Source organism: Stegodyphus dumicola, chromosome 9, assembly GCF_044657685.1.
Source record: "Stegodyphus dumicola isolate Sdum_Otavi_A_Nest chromosome 9, ASM4465768v1".
Taxonomy (NCBI): Eukaryota; Metazoa; Arthropoda; class Arachnida; order Araneae; family Eresidae; genus Stegodyphus; species Stegodyphus dumicola.
Window position 1 is genome coordinate 71,090,879 of NC_140776.1, and position 19,467 is coordinate 71,110,345.

Below are 19,467 nucleotides of genomic sequence, written 5' to 3' on the forward strand. Positions count from 1 at the left end.
TTTTACTTAAAAGTTTAAGATGAGAAGATAAGTTGTCTACCCTCTTTACGGATTTACGAGTTAACAGTTAGAATAACTCGAAAACTAAACCCGAGACAACGCTTATAAGTTGCTATAATCAATGGAAGGTTATCTACAAAGATAATTATCGAGAAGATTCCAGGAACAGTTTCGAAAATTTTCAATGAAGTGCTGCGGAATAATAATTCGAATAATTATTCGAAAATTCTGGCAGATTTCCATGGATACAGTATCGAAACAGTACTGGATTCACGGCCATCGAGGATAATACAGGTTATTCATATATCTATGAACTTGCTATCTTATTATTTGCTTAGTTGATTCTTCTACAATCAATAGGCCAGTTATTCCAACCTTTAACTCAAAAAGGTGAAACGTTACGTTTACGTAAATTAAGATTCAAAAGCTTCGAATCATGAAAAAGCTCTTAATATTAGAGGTTTGGAATTTAAAATCTGTCTGAAGATCGAAGGATTCTAAACACTCGGCTTCAGAAGAAGTAAATATAACTTAAAATCCAGTTCTTATCTAATGAAATAGTTTAATTATTTAAAGTTGGATTTCATTTCTGTAGTTGATTTTCGTATTAATTGTGTGGGAAAACAAATTAATATTTATGCAAAAGCTAAAACGTTAATAGGATTTTTTAAACTCATTTTTCTTTCTCCAATAACAGTGCTAGTTGCCTTGTATCACATATTATTTTTTTTCCTAAAATACTGCTTATGGGTTAAAAATGAAGTAAAATCTGTCAATTTAGTTTTTAAATTAGTGATTTATTCTTCACCAAAATGAAAATCTTTTAAAATTATTATACTCATAAAGACCAATTTTTTTTCCTTCCGATTTTAGTTTGCTTCTACTTAAACAAAGCAACAGTTATAAACCCAGAGGGAGACCAGAAGAAAATATTTTGTTTCTTACTGAAAAAAAGAATACTCAGTTACATCGTACAATTGTTTCAAATTTATATTTTGTTGGGCAATATTTAAAAATATAGATATTTTCTTGTTTATACATACTTTAAAAAAAAGAGAAAATAAATTGTATTTATTCATATTTATATATAACCACATTAACTTACAAAGGTGAGAAAATATCAGTTTACTTCAAAACTTCATTTCTACTTTAAAACTAGTTTCATTGTTTTTCAAACCACAAAAATATCGATTTTCGGCTCTTTAAAAATCAAGCTGCGGCTCTCGAATTGTCGTGAAATCTACCATGCGGCTAGTATCGTCATCATCTTTGGCCACCCTTGATAATATAATCCAAACTGCAGAGTTATACATTTATAATTTAAAATGAATGATTCTGAAATTACATATAAATGATTTTAATGCTTCAAATGCAGTGATCTTTCATTAATTCGAAAAATAAGTCAATTTTGAAAGCATGAATTTAGAAAAAATTCATTATAATAATGCGAATATATAATAATTTGAACAGTTTTTTTAATTTCTGAGGTTTTGAATTATTAACAGTACATAGTTTTCCACAGAATATGAAATATATCTATTTAGTATCATACATAACATGCTTTTGTAGACCATTAAATAATGAAATATTTAAACTGTTTATTATTTTAATACTATTTTAAATTGATTACTGTTACTGTAAATAAGTTAAAAGTTTGATTTAAGACTAGTAAATGAAATTATTGCTCACCCTTTTCTTTAGTTTCAGATTCATGATGAAAGGATAAACTATATTCCATGCATAAGCGAAAAATCTAGGCATTCCAACCACATGAATAGCCTTGTACCTTCCTGGGAAACATGACTGTAAAAAAAGAATAATTTAATATTTTGAAGTCATGTGATAATATGAAATAAAATAATGTTTAATTATAAAATGTATCACTGATGGTAAAAGATTTCAGCAAATTTTCTGCTTTATGTAAATAATAATATAGATTCTGATATTACATTTTATTACCCAAAATTATGTAAAATATTATTAATAGGTTTTAGAATCCTAGAATATAAGAAGGCAACGTATATAAAACCGTCATGAATGAAGAAGGAAAGGAGAGAACTTGTCGGAAGTTTCCAGAAATTTAAATTCCCTTTTATTTAAAAATTTATTATTAGAATTATGTATTTATAATTAAAATCACTAGGGTCATATATTTTTTTATCAATCAGTACAGGAAAAAGGAAATGGCGCTACTAATTAAAAAGAGCAATTCTTCGTTATCCGCCGGATATTTTAAAGATTAATTAAAATTATATACATATATACATGTATATACATTACATACAGTACATATATATAAGATAAAAAATATGAAAGCAAACTTCTAAATTTAATCACTATAACTTCTTTTATTTTTTATTTCATTTGGGAACTTCATCAATCTGCCCTAAAAATAGCGCTGTAAGTCTAAACTGCGTCATTCAAAATAATCTTGAGATCTTACGTAACCGTTAATACAGATGCCTCTTGACCAATCACCGAATTGTAAACCAAAACTAAAAACCGAAACTTGTCTTCTTTCTACAAACTGATGCGTCACTTTTGCTTGTGCTTTCCTCTTCGCCAGATGCTTTACTGCAATCATGCATGAGCTGCTATATTCGCTTCTATGGCAATAATATCAAAAATTGCAAATGTTCTTTAATAGGCACGAGTGGAGTGCCAAGTGAATTGCGGCCACAAAATGGGAATTTAATCCAGCTCGACTGCCTCTTCTTCAAAAATGGATCGACGCTTTAAGCATCAAGCATCTACGCAATTAGTATTTCTGCGCCTCTACGTCTCAGTGTTCTTATTTTAGTGCCTCCAAAAGTGTTATGTCATTACATTCTATTTATGAATTCCAGTTCTAATTATGAAAAATTCTACACAAGTTTGTTAAGCTATGTTCACAGTGAATCATGGGAAAAGTCCTGTTTCATCGGAAATTTTAATGCATGTTTGTGCCGGATCCATAATCAAATCTTTCATCTCGTGTCATCGAACCACAGTTTCATTACACACCCACATATATATATATATATATATATAAAGAAATGTAGCACCAATTTTTGTGAAGACCAAAAATTTAAATTCAAATAAATAAATTAAAAAAAATCCTGTACGTGCAGAATTAGAATTCTGTAAATGTTAAAAGAAAAATTAAAATAAACCATCACAAGAAAAATAAAAAAAACAAATAAAGTAGAAAAGAACATGAAAGAAGAGGAATCCAATTAACTCCGACATAACTTCTACAGGAGGAGGAGATATCGAAATCAGTAATAATTCCTCTTCCATAAGAAAATCCCTGCTTTTCTGCATCCAAAATCGGCTGATGAAACATTCCAATATATTTTTTAATCTTAACAGTTGATCCGAAAATTCTGGTCCCTCCCTAACCAAAAAAATAGCAAAAATACAAAGTAAAATTATTAATAAAATTTTTTCCTAATTTAAAATAAATCCTTCCTGTAACTGAAAACTTACCACCCATAATACATAGAAAAAAATCCGATGTGCATATGACATGACTTCTTTGTACGGAATATTAAATTATACGCATTACTTCTTGCATTTCATTTAAACTTATTAGATTGAATAAAGTCTACTTCGTCGATAGCGCATAAGCCACAATAGATAAATACGCTCTTCAAAATATTTTATTACTTTAGTAATATTTTACTCTTTAATATATTTGTTTACCATAGCAATACTCTGGGGCTAGGTTCACTTACAGCGTTACATTTCATTCATTTTTAACTCAGAATGCACAAAATTTATATCATCTGAAGAATTATCTAATCTTTGCCACATATTCTATTCAAATATGATAATAAATCTAAAACGATGCATAAAAAAATTAAACAAACAAACAAAAAAATTTTTCAGTATTTTTCATTTAATTAATTCAGTTCTCAATTCGCAACAAGGCAAAAATACATAGAAACTCAAAATATCTGTATTAAAAATTACAAAATAAACCTTAAACACTTATTTCTTCAAATAAATTTCAGAATGGATTAAGCATGATTTAATTCGCAATAATAAAAGAAGGCGTTACCTTTGTTTTTGCGAAGCTTAGTTTCTCGAGATTGGCAACAAAGCCGCTATTTTGGTTAAATTTGAAATGTAAACAAGCATGTCCGCCATCGCAAAATTCATTAGGCTTAGCTGCACTTAAATAACTTTTAAATTATTGGTAACTTGTTTATATACTTTTGATGCGGCCGATTGCAACCAAAATAGGAGGTGCACATCTACATATTATAGCAGTCCTATATACAAAATTTCAACGTTCTAAAGCGACTCGTTTTTGAGTTGTGCGAGATACATACATACATACGTAAGTACGCACAGACGCCACGACAACGTCTCTTCAGGATTCATTTTAAATCAGTTTTATAATTTTTTGGGGGGAAAGGAGTCCTTTATTCTGTCCTTACGTACAGATGTCACACAAAAACATCGTTAAATTACATTCGATAGTGGTCAAATTGGATATTTTCGTTGAAAACGGTCATTGAATAAATTCTTTTAAAACTGAGAATAATCAACAATGTAGCAAAAGTTTTTTACATAAATCTTTGCTAGAAACTCCTTTCATTTTATGCGAATAAAATTACAGATAATTACAGGAAAGTTAGTCCAACGGAATAAGTACGAAAGATAGGGAAAAATTATCTGTAATTTTTAAATTTAAGAAACTTCTTTCTTTATATTAAGAAACTCCTTTCAGTGTTGTGTATGCGAATAAAATTACAGATAATTACAGGAAAGTTTGTCCAATGGAATACGTACGAAAGATAGGGAAAAATTATCTGTAATTTTTAAATTTAAGAAACTTCTTTTTTTATATTAAGTAAAAATGCAAAAGAACATTAACAAAATGTTTAGCAAAGTATTAAAAATGTGAAAGAAAATATCCATTTAGATATCGAAAATAAAATGAAAATTTTGATTTTTTAAATATTTAGCAAAACAGTAGAAATGTTATGCTGGGTATTTAAAAACGAATCTAGCATATATTTTTTAGGTCTCTTTTCAAAAAGAACATTGTTATTTAAAGAATGAGAAAGAATACGTCTACGGGTAACAGATCTTACATGAGATGCTAAGATAAAGGTTAATAATCGCAAACATTGATTCATCAAAATCTCTTCTCAAGGAAGAGAGACTGTCAGGGAAAAGATAAAAGCATACTCTGACCTAAATGTTAATGTTTTCTTTGTTTTAGGTGTCTGGTTTTCATTATGAATAATATCATTTTAGATTTTGAAAGAAATGATACTACGAAAGTAAATATACATTTCTGGTACCAGTTGCAAAACTGTACGGTTTCATAAAACATTCATTTAAAATTAAAAGCATCGGATTTGCTTTTGATGGTAAGTCTTCTCAAGTTCATTCAACAAGTTATTTTAATGTAATATATTTCCTCATATAGATGTTTCTTTCACAAAATATAGATTTTCGGTACAAGATATGCGTTTTTCAGAGAAAGAAAATTTTCCCTTTCTAAAAACTAATCTATTAAATTTGAAATGAATTAAAATTAAAGACACCTTTAAATTTTGTATTTTTCTTTTCGCTATTATTTTTCATTAATTTGGTTCTATGATGTAAATTTAATAACTGCCATAACAAAGTTCTTTTAATTTTAAAATGCATATTTTAAAATGTTACGAAGGTTAAAGTAACCTTTTATTTAACTCTTGAAATTAACAAAAGGCACTACTTGTGCTACAGATGAAACTCCGCAACTTGCGGGTATTTAAGACAATGTAAACTAAAATCTAAATTCAAGCAAAATAGTCTGAGAAATTAATCTCATACTACTTAAGTTGACTCACGTAATTAAGAAATGGTTTTAACATCGGCTAGCAAATTTTCCAAAGCCGGAATAACACTGTCATAACTGGAGATAGAACATAAATTGAAAGCGAGGCTACCAGAAGCTCTCACTCTAAAACATTCAAACACTTGGCTTAAATACTTATGATGTATCAAATTCTTCAACGTTTTAAAACTAATGCGCGAAATTTAAAGAAATTAAATCGAAGATAATCTGAGAGATTTGGACAAAAGTTGGGTTATTTATAATAAACTAAATCATACCCTAACATGTAATCATAAATTGCCAACTTGCCTTTTAATATCTGAATTGATAATATTTTAAGGAAAGAAAGTTAGTAATAGGTAACTGATCATGGCAAGGATCAGGAGAGCTATCTATATTCTATGCACTAATCTTTATTAACTATTAATCATGCTCAGAATCTTATTGTCAGTTGTAATGTAAAGATGAATGAAGACATTCATTATTTCACTTTCAGATGCGCAGATAATCTCTAAAGCTTTTATTTTCATTCTTAAATACCATGTAAAATTTTGATACAACATTGGCCTTATTTTCGGCATTAGTACAGATATATTTGATTGGTAATGTCTGTTGAACAGAGGTTTTTCTAAAGAAGATAATTTCTTTAGTTTCTTACCTTTCCTGCCAGTAAAAATATTGTAACAGATCTGTGATTCTATCATTTTGACGTTTTTATTCTTGGAGACTTCTAGACCGTCCAAAAGTATTGTTTAAAACGTGTCAGCGAAGCTGGAAATATGTTTTATACTTTTATTCGACCGAAGAACGAAAGGCTGCTAGTACTACATTCTTCGCTCAACTCGGAGCGCAGGTCTTACATAACCCCGAAAGCCACTGAAAACAATAGATTTTCTTTATCTATAAAGCTCTTTTCAAATGAAACAGTTGTTTTTCTTACTTTTAGCTTTAATATTTATCTGTAAATGCACAATTTCTTTTTTTAATGGTCTTAATACAAATATTACTTCTTAAATTCTAGTATATTCACTTGTTTTCATAGAATTTTATAACAGTTATAATTAGTTGTTTCGTAGGCCATTCGTGCGTAGCACATGAAGCAAACGGCTGAAGCTATGCCATAAATAATGACTTAAAAATTTCAAGGAATTATATATGTTTTATTGAACACAGTAACTGTTATTTCACCTTATGATCGTCTATAGAAACAACGGTGTAAAATTTTTAACATTAATTGTCGTATTAAAACAAGAAAGACGCAGATGTTCCGCGGTAAACAATTCTAGATTTCATTGCGATCTCTGTCTTAAGACATGCGATCTCAGAATACATAAACTTATATGAAAATGATATGTTTTGAACAAAAATGTTGCCCTTCCTCATTGGCCTTTTAAAATATAAAAAACACAGGTCTTTTTCAAGGTGAAATATCTTTATTTTTTAGTTTATTCTCCAAATAACATACGTAACTGAAACAGTTTCTAATGAACGTACGTCAGAGGAAACAGAGGAAAAAATAAATGAAAAAAGTCAAACACTCAAGCTTTACATAAATATTTTATGGAAGGTTACTTTATTAACTTTATTACCTGGATTCGAAGAGTATCTTGAATCTCCATCGATTGTGGATGCAAATATTATATTACTCCCTGGCAGAAAGTCATAACGTTTTCTGTTAATCTAATTGGCAAAGCAGAATAGTTGTTTTGAACACTATTTTGTGAATGTACCCTTCCTAATTTATAATTTAATTCGCTGATAGCTCATAGAAGTTAGAGATAAAAAACTGATTTCACTATTTCAATGTATAGCTAGAACTTAAAATATCCTTCGTAAAAATAAAATTGAATGCAACCGAACGGAAATACAACCTTTCGAAAAATAAAATTGCATAAAATATGAGAGCCTTAGTAACTAATCTTTAGGTCAAATTCTTTCTCAATGCACGAATGTATGAAATAAAGAGATATATTATTATTAATTTGTGCTAATCCGTGAAATTTTCAGTATCCGGGTTTACCATCGTCAGACACAGAAATTTACCCTTTTGACGATATTAGAAGACTTATGAGTTGTTGATACCCAGAAAGATATATTACAAGGCATTCTCATCCTCTTTGCTGCGTATCTTCTTGATGTAACTGGGAAGCACGATCGCTGGCAAATCTGAAGCTCAGCAGTTCGAATCCAGGCGAAAGCATTGCATCTTTTTCACAACATTTGCCCCCAAATAAAATGCCTAATATTATCTACAGTATAACTAAATAAAATTCAAAAAGCTTAAAAGTAGGAGAAGTAACCACTTAATAATACTGGTTTCTCAGAGAATATAGGATATTTCGTAGCAGTATTATTAATCTCCACATAATAGTCTTCCACTTTTGAATTTCACCCAAGCTGCCTTATCCTTCTGCAATTCATTGAAATTCTATTATAAATAATACTCGCATCGGTAGCATTAATATTAAAACAAATCCGCACCCATACTGGTATAATTTTATGTAAGAAGTCTCTGAAAACGTCACTAGCAATATGAAGATTAGGTTGATTATAATAAAATCTGAAATAAAATACGTTTAACCTATTCAAGTATGTTTGTGGGTGTTGCGTGTTTGTGTATATGTGTGTTCCATGTGCCCTAAGAGATTTTTCTGATTATTGATTATTGATTATTGATGTTGATGGACATACACGAGCAAAGCTCAAGAATAATATTTTTTATTTTTTGAAACTGAAGTTTTCATCGTGTTAAAAGTCAGAACAAGAAAATGGAAAAGCAGGTAGCAGCAATTTCGCTTTTATTAAATTTTGGTTTGAAATAGTTACCTATGAAAGACAATTTTGGGAAGTAGAATGTTAACTTCAAAATAATTGAATTTTTGATATGCTCAGATGCTCAAGAGCTGTTCCGCATTCCTTCCACTGCAAGTTATTAAATATTACTAAAACAAGCGAAGCTGTAAAAAGTACCTAAATAGTACTTTATTTTGTAAAAATGAAATCGTTGTCTTCTACTGATTGCTTGAGAATGTCTACGATAACATGACTTAAACAAATAAAGTGTGTCATGCCTTAACTCCTCCAGGACCTTTTAAGTCTGAATTGATTCACGATTTCGAAACTTCAATTTACGTTTAAACAAATGACATATTTAGAGCAAAAATTCAGTTATTTTTTCAATAACCTGCTAGTGTAAGTGAAATTGCTTTCGAAAAGAAAAACTGAAGTTAACACTGCAAAAAATAGTAAGCTATATCACGTGTTCTTAGATTGACTGTCTTTTGAAATCAAGGCGTAAGCTATTAAGATGAATGATGAATAACACATTCGTAAGTTTGAATTAAATGCTGATGTTTACATTAAGAAACTGGCTCACCATTAGCCGAGTAGTAAAGTCGCTAAATACTGGTAATTCACTGGGGTTCGGAGAACAGGCTGGCTACATCCCCATGTGTAACGTTGGTACGAGCCAGTTTTCCTTAGAGATTTTCCACGAAGGAATTCCTCCTCTCGTATGCTTTGCCATAATTTAATAAACCAAATCATACATAACGAAATTTTACTTATACCTTGGCTGGCGATTTTACTTAATAGACTTGCAAACGTAGAACTGTGCCGACATATTTGAGCACTATAGCAAATTTCGTTATCTGAGTTTGTTTTGACCGCCCTCCGTTGAATGGTTGTGTATAAAATGATTCTCAAAAATGGCTAAATTAATTGTAAAGATGACTAAAATACCGAATTGAAAGTGAATAGCTCTTGCTGTCTTTTTAATGATGGACATGGAGTGTAGAGGTTGGTCAGTTTTGCTTTTCAACATTTTGAGTTTTGTGAGTGAATTATCAGATAAATCATAATGACTCATCAAATAAGCACTTTAAAAAAATCGAAAAAGTTATTATATTGTATTGTCAGAAATCCAAAGCTTTACTACTTAAGGTATGGATCAGATTTTTTTCAGCTAATTATTACACTGAAAAGTAGTTTGTTTTTCGGATTCCAGCAAAAAAATTTCACTTGATGTTATATTGTTTTCTCGCGAGACAATGGTTACATATCACAAGGGTTTTTGTATTAACTTAACGATTATATTATGTAGGAATTATTATATATTTTTATTTTTTAACCCGTTAATTAAATATTATCAAATTAATAAAACCAGACGCAAATATCCATTATGCGACTTACAAAACTTATTATAAATAAATATCAGAATAAATGTTATTGCATATTTTCATAAATATCAGAATAAATGTTACTGCATATTTTCATTTGTGATTACATATGTTACAACTGAGTTACAAATACTGCATTTCATATTACCATAAGAATTGCATATTTACATTTAATATGGACAATTAGGTCTTTCGCTAGATTCTGAACTGTGTATGTAACTGCAAAATATAAATTAGTATGACGCAACACCAGGAGTAAATGTACTTGTTCTGTGCCACCTAATGAAATGTACTGCAAAATGGGAGTGTAATCACTTCATTCGTTATGCGTTCGCTTTGGCCTTAACAGCATTTAAACTTAATGTTTTATATTGAAACTACAAACTACTTACATTAATATTAGAGAAAAAAAGTATTTTCCTTATGTGCAGATGTATAGAGGCATTGATACATCAATGTTATAATAATCAGTGACGTGTGCCCTCTCAGCTTTGTTTCTGTTATCACAAAAGGTTATAAAATTATTGTATTAAAAATGAACACTGTAGATACTTCTAAGATTTTTGAAATGATTAAAAAGTGTAAGAAATATTTTATCTTTCACGTTCAGTTGTAAAATGATAAGAAATATTTTCTAACCATAAGAAAATTATGGGATGAGGACTGCTTTAACAAAAGAAATGATAGAATTGACTTTTTATTTTGGAAATGTGGATAAAAGTTGATTTGTGAACCAGGTACTCTGTAAATATTAATTAATGTTAGATTGTGATATGCCTATACTAATGATTAATCACAATTTTTCGTTTTCCAAGTATATATCTATACAATTCTGTTTTCGCAGAAATAAAAATTAATTAAAATAATAAATTCTTTGAGGGTAATATTAAGTTTCAGCACCAGTATTTCATTGACCCCCTTCTTTTTTCTGAAGTAATTTTGAGCGACATTACTAAGAATTTTTTTTAGTTGTTATTATTATTGTTATTTTTAAAGTTATGAGATTGTACAATTATATGACTTGCAAGAAAGAGCTTATGAAAAAGAAAGGACAGTGGTCATCAGTTGTAAAGCCGGTTTCTTCACCTGTCAATCATAAAGAGAATCCGGAAGTAGCCCAAAACCAGGTGCGTTCTCAAAGACCAGAAAACATGTCTTCTAAAATTGGGTAAACATTCTCTGGTATTTTAAATTTCTGTTTCAGTTACTTAACTCTTGCTTTAAAAAATTGAAAATTACAGAAAGACTTGTGATTAAGTATTGCTAACATTCGATCAATAAGGTAATAGAACTAATTTCCCATATAAATTAGACAAAGAACTTTTCACTTGGGCAACCTCATGCTTTTGCTTTTTGATTACTTTAATTCCAAATGATGTACCTTTATTTTACTATGTTTTCTTTTATGTATTTCAATGTAATTTTATTTAGCACCTTCAGTATTATCAGTAATGCAAGTATTATAATTAAATTAAAGAAGTTATACCAATTATCAATAAAAGACGTTTCTATTGTTTATGTAACAACAATCTGTCGTAATCTATCCTGTATGACATCTTTCTTTAATATTTAAGGCATTTACTACTTTCGGCATTCAAAATCGCATTATTTCTTAATATTATATTTTAATTTAAGCCAAAGTTTCTTGGAACATACTGCACAAATTATATTACTTATTATACTTATTATTGATTACGTTTATTTAATTTTAATTAAAATTATCAAGTTCACAGGGACCGCTCTAAAATATAAAATGAAATTTATTTTTAATTCAAGGCTGAAAATATGCTTTATTAACTTTGATTTATAAACAGGCTTTTTGCAAAAGCTGGAAAAAATAAGTTATTTAGTACCAAATATCCTAAACTCAATGAGTTGTCTCTACACTTAGAAAAACTTCTTTTCTCTCCTTTCTTCTAATCATTCTTTGTGGACCTTTTCGGAATTTGGATTATTTTTAATTTTGTTATATTATATTAAATAGTTTAAAAGTTTCAAATATAATGAGATATTAAATTGCTACAATTCTATAGATTGCTTAATAATTTAAAATTTCTCAAACTGAAGTTTAAAAACTACTTTTAATGAGAAACGTTTTACGAGTATTTTCATTGGAGTTAGAACTGATAATTGAGAAAAATAAATTTCAATCTAATAAAAAGCTATGCAACAGAGGTTCATAAAAAGCTCATTATTTCATTACGTTTAGGTAGGATTATTATTTTACAATCTATTTCTCTCTCTCACTAATGTTTACAAAGTTAGAAATATGCAAATTTTGTTTGTGATGTCGAAAACTACGCGTTTTAGATAAAGAGTGAAAGGTTACCTGCAACATTCCTTCTGCAGGGGAAGATTAAAAACAGTAGACACGCATTGAATGTTTTGCAGCAGTGAATACGATGGTGTGGTGTATTTAATTATGGCAAAGCACACTAGGGCTATCTGACTAAGGGGAGGGATGCCTTCGTGGAGGGCTTTCTAAGAGAAACTGGCTCTTATACACGTTACACATGGGGAAAACCACGAAAACGCCCATGCAGCCAGCCCGTTCGCGGGATTCGAACCTCGGACCAAACTACCAGTGTTCAGCGACTTTACCGCTCGGCCGCTAGTGGGCCGTGAATAGGATGTCTCAGCAAGATCGGTAGTCTGGAGAATCGGTAGCCTGGAGAGCCATCGGGCGTTTAGAGAAGGATCAGATGCAATTTGTTCCAGTGAAAGCGTTAAGAGTTATAACGTATTTCTCCCTCTTTCCTAGCGTGCCTACGTGGTGTAGTGGTTCTGCACGCTGGGGCGGTATTCCAGAGGTCCGTGGTTCGATTACCGGCGAAGGCGATTGCTAATTTTTCATCTCTCAGGCTTTTCCAATTAACCTAATGTCTCTACAGAGCTGTTTGTCAAAGTGACCTTTTTGAGATTATTGAATCGGTTTTTGGAAACTGGAAATGTTCGCTGAACACGGGAAATGAGGATTTGGTATTTAACATTAACAACCAGAGGAAACGGTATTATGAACGCCCCTTTCTTGCCACAACACCTTCAAAGGGCAACTGTTCCCTGAGTTTCGACTCAACCTGTTCGAAACCGACTCCACCATGTGGGTTTGTCAGACCTATGGTTTGTGTTTCATTGACACAGGACCATGCCTGCATAAGGTGGGCATAGGAGCATCTCACATGGGGATTAGATAAGTGCAGCAACGTGCTTTTCATGGACGAGTTCTTTTTAGAGTGCAACCTGACATTAGGGGGTTGTCTGGAAAGAACTTGGTACACGGAATACTCGTGCATTTGTGCATTAAACTGTTCGATCTGGAGGAGGTGGAGTGAAGGTCTGGGCTAGTGTCTCTATAAATGTTCGCAGCAATTTGCACATTATCAGGAATGAAGCACTAATAGCTCAGCTATATATAAATGAGATCGTTAGACTTATTGTAGCTCTTTCAGTAATCGGGTATGAATTCATTCTCAAGGATGACGATGCCAGGCCACATCGTACTCGGCTAGTGAAAAATTTTCATTTCGACGAAGGAATCCTTCAAATGGATTTGTCAGCATTGTCTTCAGATATGAACCCGATATATATGGAACATTCTAGGAAGAAAGGTTGGTAGTCGTTTATCATCCCCAGAAATAATTCAGCTGTTTGAAAGCTCTCTTTTACAGAAGTGGCGGAGAATACCCCAGGCTCTCATTGATAACCTTATTAATTCCACCCCTCGTGGGTGTGCGACATTATTTTCTGTCAGGGAAGATTACAGTCCTCATTGAAACTCATGTGGATCCGAGAAATCACATTTTCTGTTTGTTTATATAATATGTATAAATTATGCATTTTTTGTTTACTGACAATTATCGTCAATAAATTTTTTTATTCCTTGCTCGTTGCTTCTTTTTCTTCGTTCATATCTTAAAACACCTTTACATTGTATATAAGTCACTAAAAATCCGCAGTTTATATCCAAAATCATAATATCAGCTAATTGCTTTGAGCAGTATATATATATATATACATTCGATCATTCGATCTTACAACGCATCTACCTTTCTCGTTCCTGCACTTGGCAACCGCATCAGCAGCTAAATGATTCTCGAAGCTGTGTGGTGAAATGACTCCTTCACTTCTGTGCGTGAGAAATGCTGCGATGGCAATCTGGTGAACGGATCCTAAAAAGTATTACGTAGTTGCTAGAGACTTTAAAATTTTCCCTTTTGGTGTGAGGATTACCACTATTGTGATGCCACCACATGGCTATGGAGCTAAATTTTTATCCTACTTCTTTTCTTCTTTCTATGTTCCTTTTTTTATTTTATTAAAATGCTAAATCTTAACATTGGTGTCATTCTTAAAGTGGAAAGGACCAGGAAGACGAAGATGAAACTTAAAAAAAAAAAAAAAAAAAAAAAAAAAAAAAAAAAAAAAAAAAAATTCCAAATTCACACAAAAAAAATATCTTTGTGTATACGTGACATAAGCCAGAATATGAAAATGAATTGTTTTATTCAAATCGCTTGTTAATAATTATTCTGAACAAGATTTAAATTACAGACAGTTTATATTAGTTAGATGTTTGATGACAAAACAAATGAGCAACTCTTTTAAATTTAAGTTTTACATTCAGAACATTAAGTACTAAATTTATAATTTCATTACCTCTAAAACAAAGTTTTATCTTAAGTGATTAATCTTTGTTCTTTAGAAAAACTTAGATTTTTAAAATTAAATCTATTTTATTACATTCTTGTAAAACTCTTTTCTTCGTAAAAATGCAATTTGATGTTTAAATTTCATCTCATTCTAGGGAATTGGTAGAAAATGAACATAATCACATATACCATGTCATTTCAAGTTCAAGTTTCACATGGGTTCTAAAGCTGGAAATTGAAAAAAAAAATCCTCCTTTGAATTTAAGCACATGATGACATTAAAATTGGAAAAATGAAAATTCAACAAAAAATAAAAATTATTCTAATTCTGTAATTATTTCCATTATCTTTTAAATTAGAAGCAATGACAATTAAGTCTACAGTTCATCAGAAATGAGTCATTTATATTCAGTAATTGTCTAAAACGTATGTGGAAAGAATGCTAAGTTGTTTTCGTTTTTCATATCTTCATTTTCTAAATGAAATTCCTTCGTTCCTTCACACTATGAAATCGGATTTTCTTAAAAAAAAGCACACGTCAGTTTTTCTTCCGTATCAGGTGAGAATTGTTGAACCCTGTCATAAAACCAGCTGCCAAGTTAGCTCATTCAAAAACAGGCTTTTCAGTCAAGACGAAAATGAGTACCTTTCTTATTCAAATCACTTCTGAACAAATGGAATAGAATGAATGTGATTTTAAAGAACGACTACTGCAATTTACTTTCAAATTTAACCAATTTAGTAAATGCCTTATTAAGCGCAGCCTTTGTATACATACAATTTATAACACGTAAAAAAACTTCAAATTATGCAAAATTCTAGCTTTCATTACATTGCATAAGAATTGCATAGAAAAATTATATGTTTTGTTTTTAACTGTGACTATAAAACTTAATGTTTTAAATGTTTAACAAAGCATCTCATTTTACAATATAATTACAGTACATGAAAAGACAAAGTAAGCAAGATGCTGATCAGATAAGAGGGAAAAACATGGTAAAACTGATACGTCTCCATGTAATGTATCGATCGAATTGCAAGTCCTTTAAACACCTAAAAACGTGATTATTGTAGAACGGGTTTTTTAATTAAGGATTTGTTCAGAAAATATGAGGCTTGAAACGGCGAAATTCTTCAGGTGTATATTGCATTTTATTAAAGAAAGCTATTAATTATTACCATTTTTCCGTTTTTTATTTATTGACAAATGATCATTTGTGAGAATATAATGCTACCCATGAAAAATAAAAATTACGTCTCTAGCTAAAACACGCTTAAAATCTTACTTAAAAATTACATATTAGTAAAAGACGAAAACAAGGTTTAAATTTGCATTAGCTAGTGAAGTAGTTAGAATTTTATCTATTTTTGTGATAAAACTAAGAATTATAAACAAGCCTGGAAGCCTTTAAATCGGATGTAAGGCCAAAAAATAGTAATCAAGGGAAAAAATGCATGTAAGAATAGTGACATTATAATTTTTGCATTTAATTATATGTAATAATTTCTTTCATTTCTGAAGACACAGCGAAGTTTTCTTCACTGTGTCTTCAGAAATCTCCTGTGTCTTCAGAGTTCACATTTTTTAAGAGTAATAGCGCTGCTATGATTATGGCAACGGTTTCAAGAAAATGTTGTTTGGTTTACGGTTTCTTTTAACTGAATATTTAGGAGTAGGTATATTCTCTTGACTTTCACCCTTACTGTATGCGGTCATCAGGAAAGCAAATATAGAGCTGATTAAAATTAGATTTTTGTGATCTATCAAATCATAGCCATAAACTTCATAATTGGAGGCAAACTGGATTCTGAAGTTTTCATTATTGCAGCAAAGCAATAAAATGAAATTGGCATTTTACATGTTCTTCATTTTTATAGCTTAAATGTTTTTACATGTAACTGATTAAAATTAATTTTTTATGGAAAGATTATAAAAAATTATATATGATGTCCATACAAATGTTTTAATGAGCAAAAACATAAGAAAAATTCCTGGTCATGAAATGAATGCTTTGATGCAATTTAAATTTAGGGGAGAGGAGACAGATATTTGGAATTTCTCCCAGAGAAGCTGATTTGATTCGAAATCTTAAATCACTAACATGAAATAAATTACCAACCTATTATTAATCAATAATTTTCTTTGTCTTATTATGTAAATTGATCCAAGAATTATGGCATGTTCCAAGGATCTATCGGAAACCTTGAAAAATAAGCAATCATATTGTACTAATGATATAACAGGCTTTATTTAAATAAGATTAGGCGAATATTATATGCATAATCTCTTTTGTACTCTTTGTGGGTTGATAAGTAGTGTCTACAAGACTATATTTACTCTCAGTGAGAAAAAAAGAAACACAGCACTTCCTTGTGATCCTTAAGATTAAACGCGGATTGAATATGTTAGTAAGTGTAACAGATGTTGGTGCTGTTTCAAAGACAAAATGCGCATGTTTTGAGATAAACTACCATGTATGCATCGGCGCATTTAAAATATCTGTTTGCAGATTAGCTCAAAAAAACTTAAGTTTTGACCTTCACGCTTCACAAGATTCTGTAAACGTTCGCACGTGTTTTCTGTTTCTGAATCATGTAGGGCGACGTCATTGGAGAAGTCTCTTGTATCTGTTTGTACTAGATAATCTCCAGTCTTGATATGTTTTAATTTTCTTTGGAAATATTTTCCCAAAAAATAAACTATTATTTAATACTTATAAGCACATGCAAAAGAATAAATTTTGTAGTAAAATTTAATTTTTAACAACTATTTATTAATAAAAATTATTTTCTTTGATCACATAAGGAATTAGCCAATGGGGCACTTTTAAGCAAAATCATAAGCAACTAGATAGTAAAATGTAAATTTAATTATTACGTAAATTTTGTCTCCAAGCAGGTTAAGAAGATAAATATTAAAAATTAGTGTTGAGAATACTTATTACATTTTAATTTAGATACCAAATGGTACACTGCGAAAAAAAAAGGGGGGGCAGTTTTATATCTCCCATTCTACTGGGCCGATTGACGAAATTCAAATTGCGTATTTCATTTCTCAAAAGCGCGACTTCGGATATATATTAGATTTATATATAGCACTAGTCTAACATCGGTATTTTAACACAAAATTGGACTTTTTCTGAAATAAAATGCCATTTTTCCCTTATTTCGATTCCATGACTCAAATTATGTCAGACTACCAAGTTTTGTAAAAATCGCACGAGTAGTTTTTAAAAAATTGTCTCTCAAAATTTTAGCTCCTCAATGTTAATTGAATTTGGTATATATTTATTTTTTACTAAACCTTTTCGATTCTTCCTTTCACATTTCGAAATTTAAGTTCATCCCAAATAAAATTCACCCATTTTTTATGATTTATTTTAAAATTTGTATTTTTAAATAATTTTTATAAATTTTTCGAAAAAAGATTTGAATTATAACCTATAAAATTTTTACCATCATCTTAAAGTAGGTGTATTTCTAAGCATATCTGCAAAAAATTAGACTTTTTTATTGAAAATTTTCTAATATATACACGAATTTACATATTTGAATTTGGTTTGAAATTTGGCATCTTTTTTTCAGCGATAATAAAGCCAAATGTGGTTTATGGATTTTGTTACAGTAAATTGTCACAGCCATTTTTAACCTTAAATTTCAAATTTATTTTTACGGAGAATTAATTTTTTCCCTCAATGATGCGCAATAAATATTTATTAATACTATATGAAAAGCTTTTTTTAGTCCAAAGGGGCTTTGTCCCTGAAGGACTATTGTTTTCGGTTTGCGATTTTGCTTTGAATCACTATAAATGTCCGTTTCACTTTTCAAACTGTTGCCACCAAATGTTAGAGTCCTGCATTATATTTGCAGAAATTAAATAATGAAAAATATGCATAAATGCATGTATATATCTCGCATTGTCATAAAACAACGGTACATAGAGCAATCGAATGACGTAATCCTCCTACCAATATGGGAATGTGGAAGACCAAATTTGAAATTTAGAAATTGTTTTATTATCGATTTCATATACAAACAAACCATTTAAAACAAACTCAACGATTTAAAAGCGAGCCTTGGCAACACTCTACTGGGAAAAAAAGGATCTTTTTAACTCCAGTGAGCGGAACTGTGTATCGGAAATTCTAAAGATACGCTCATTTTAAAATTATTTTGCGACATTGAATTTTATGTGGTTTAAGTGCAAAGAACATGATATTTAATAAATAAAGGTAACACAAAAAATAGTAAAAAACGTCCCTTTGGACGTAATTCAAATTCTGAAACCGTTCAGATTTTTTTCAAACTTTTTTTTAAAATTGTAGATGATATTATTCAAATTTTTAACTTTTTAAAAAATTTTTTTCGTTTTTAAATATTTGCAACAGTAAAATTTTGCCTTCGCCGTGTTATCGTCTGCTACTTTAACTTCATTTAAATTGAATTGTCTAAAACTGACAAAAGTTCGTTTGATGTTTATTTTCACAATGTTTTTAAAAGCAAACAAGACGTTGACACTTTGGGTCATGTCCTAGCTTTAAAAAACATATATATAAACATAAATTTTTGCATTAATCCTCTTAGAAAGAATGTCTTAAGTAGAAATTTTCTCTCGTGTTGTAGATTATGTAAAAAACATCTTCTTTAATATAAAAAGTTTTAGGCTTAAAAACTCTAAATAATATGATTAAGATTTTTTGCACCCGATATAAGTATTGGGTCACTCGGTGGTACAGAATAAGCGTTGCTGGAGTGGTTTATTTCTTTTTCATTTAACAAAAATCTTTTAATTGAAATATTTATCCTTTGGACTTTGCTT

At 30.1% G+C, this 19,467-nt stretch overlaps 1 protein-coding gene across 2 annotated transcripts in view; it reads right to left on the reverse strand.

The window, feature by feature from the left end:
• LOC118199238 (retinaldehyde-binding protein 1-like) overlaps positions 1-19,467 on the reverse strand; it is a 139,207-nt gene that overhangs the window by 30,848 nt on the left and 88,892 nt on the right. For both annotated transcript variants that reach the window (XM_035371037.2, XM_035371038.2), the window contains exon 5: positions 1,690-1,803. In XM_035371037.2, the coding sequence (XP_035226928.1) occupies positions 1,690-1,803 (114 nt within the window). The remainder of the gene's footprint in view (positions 1-1,689; positions 1,804-19,467) is intronic.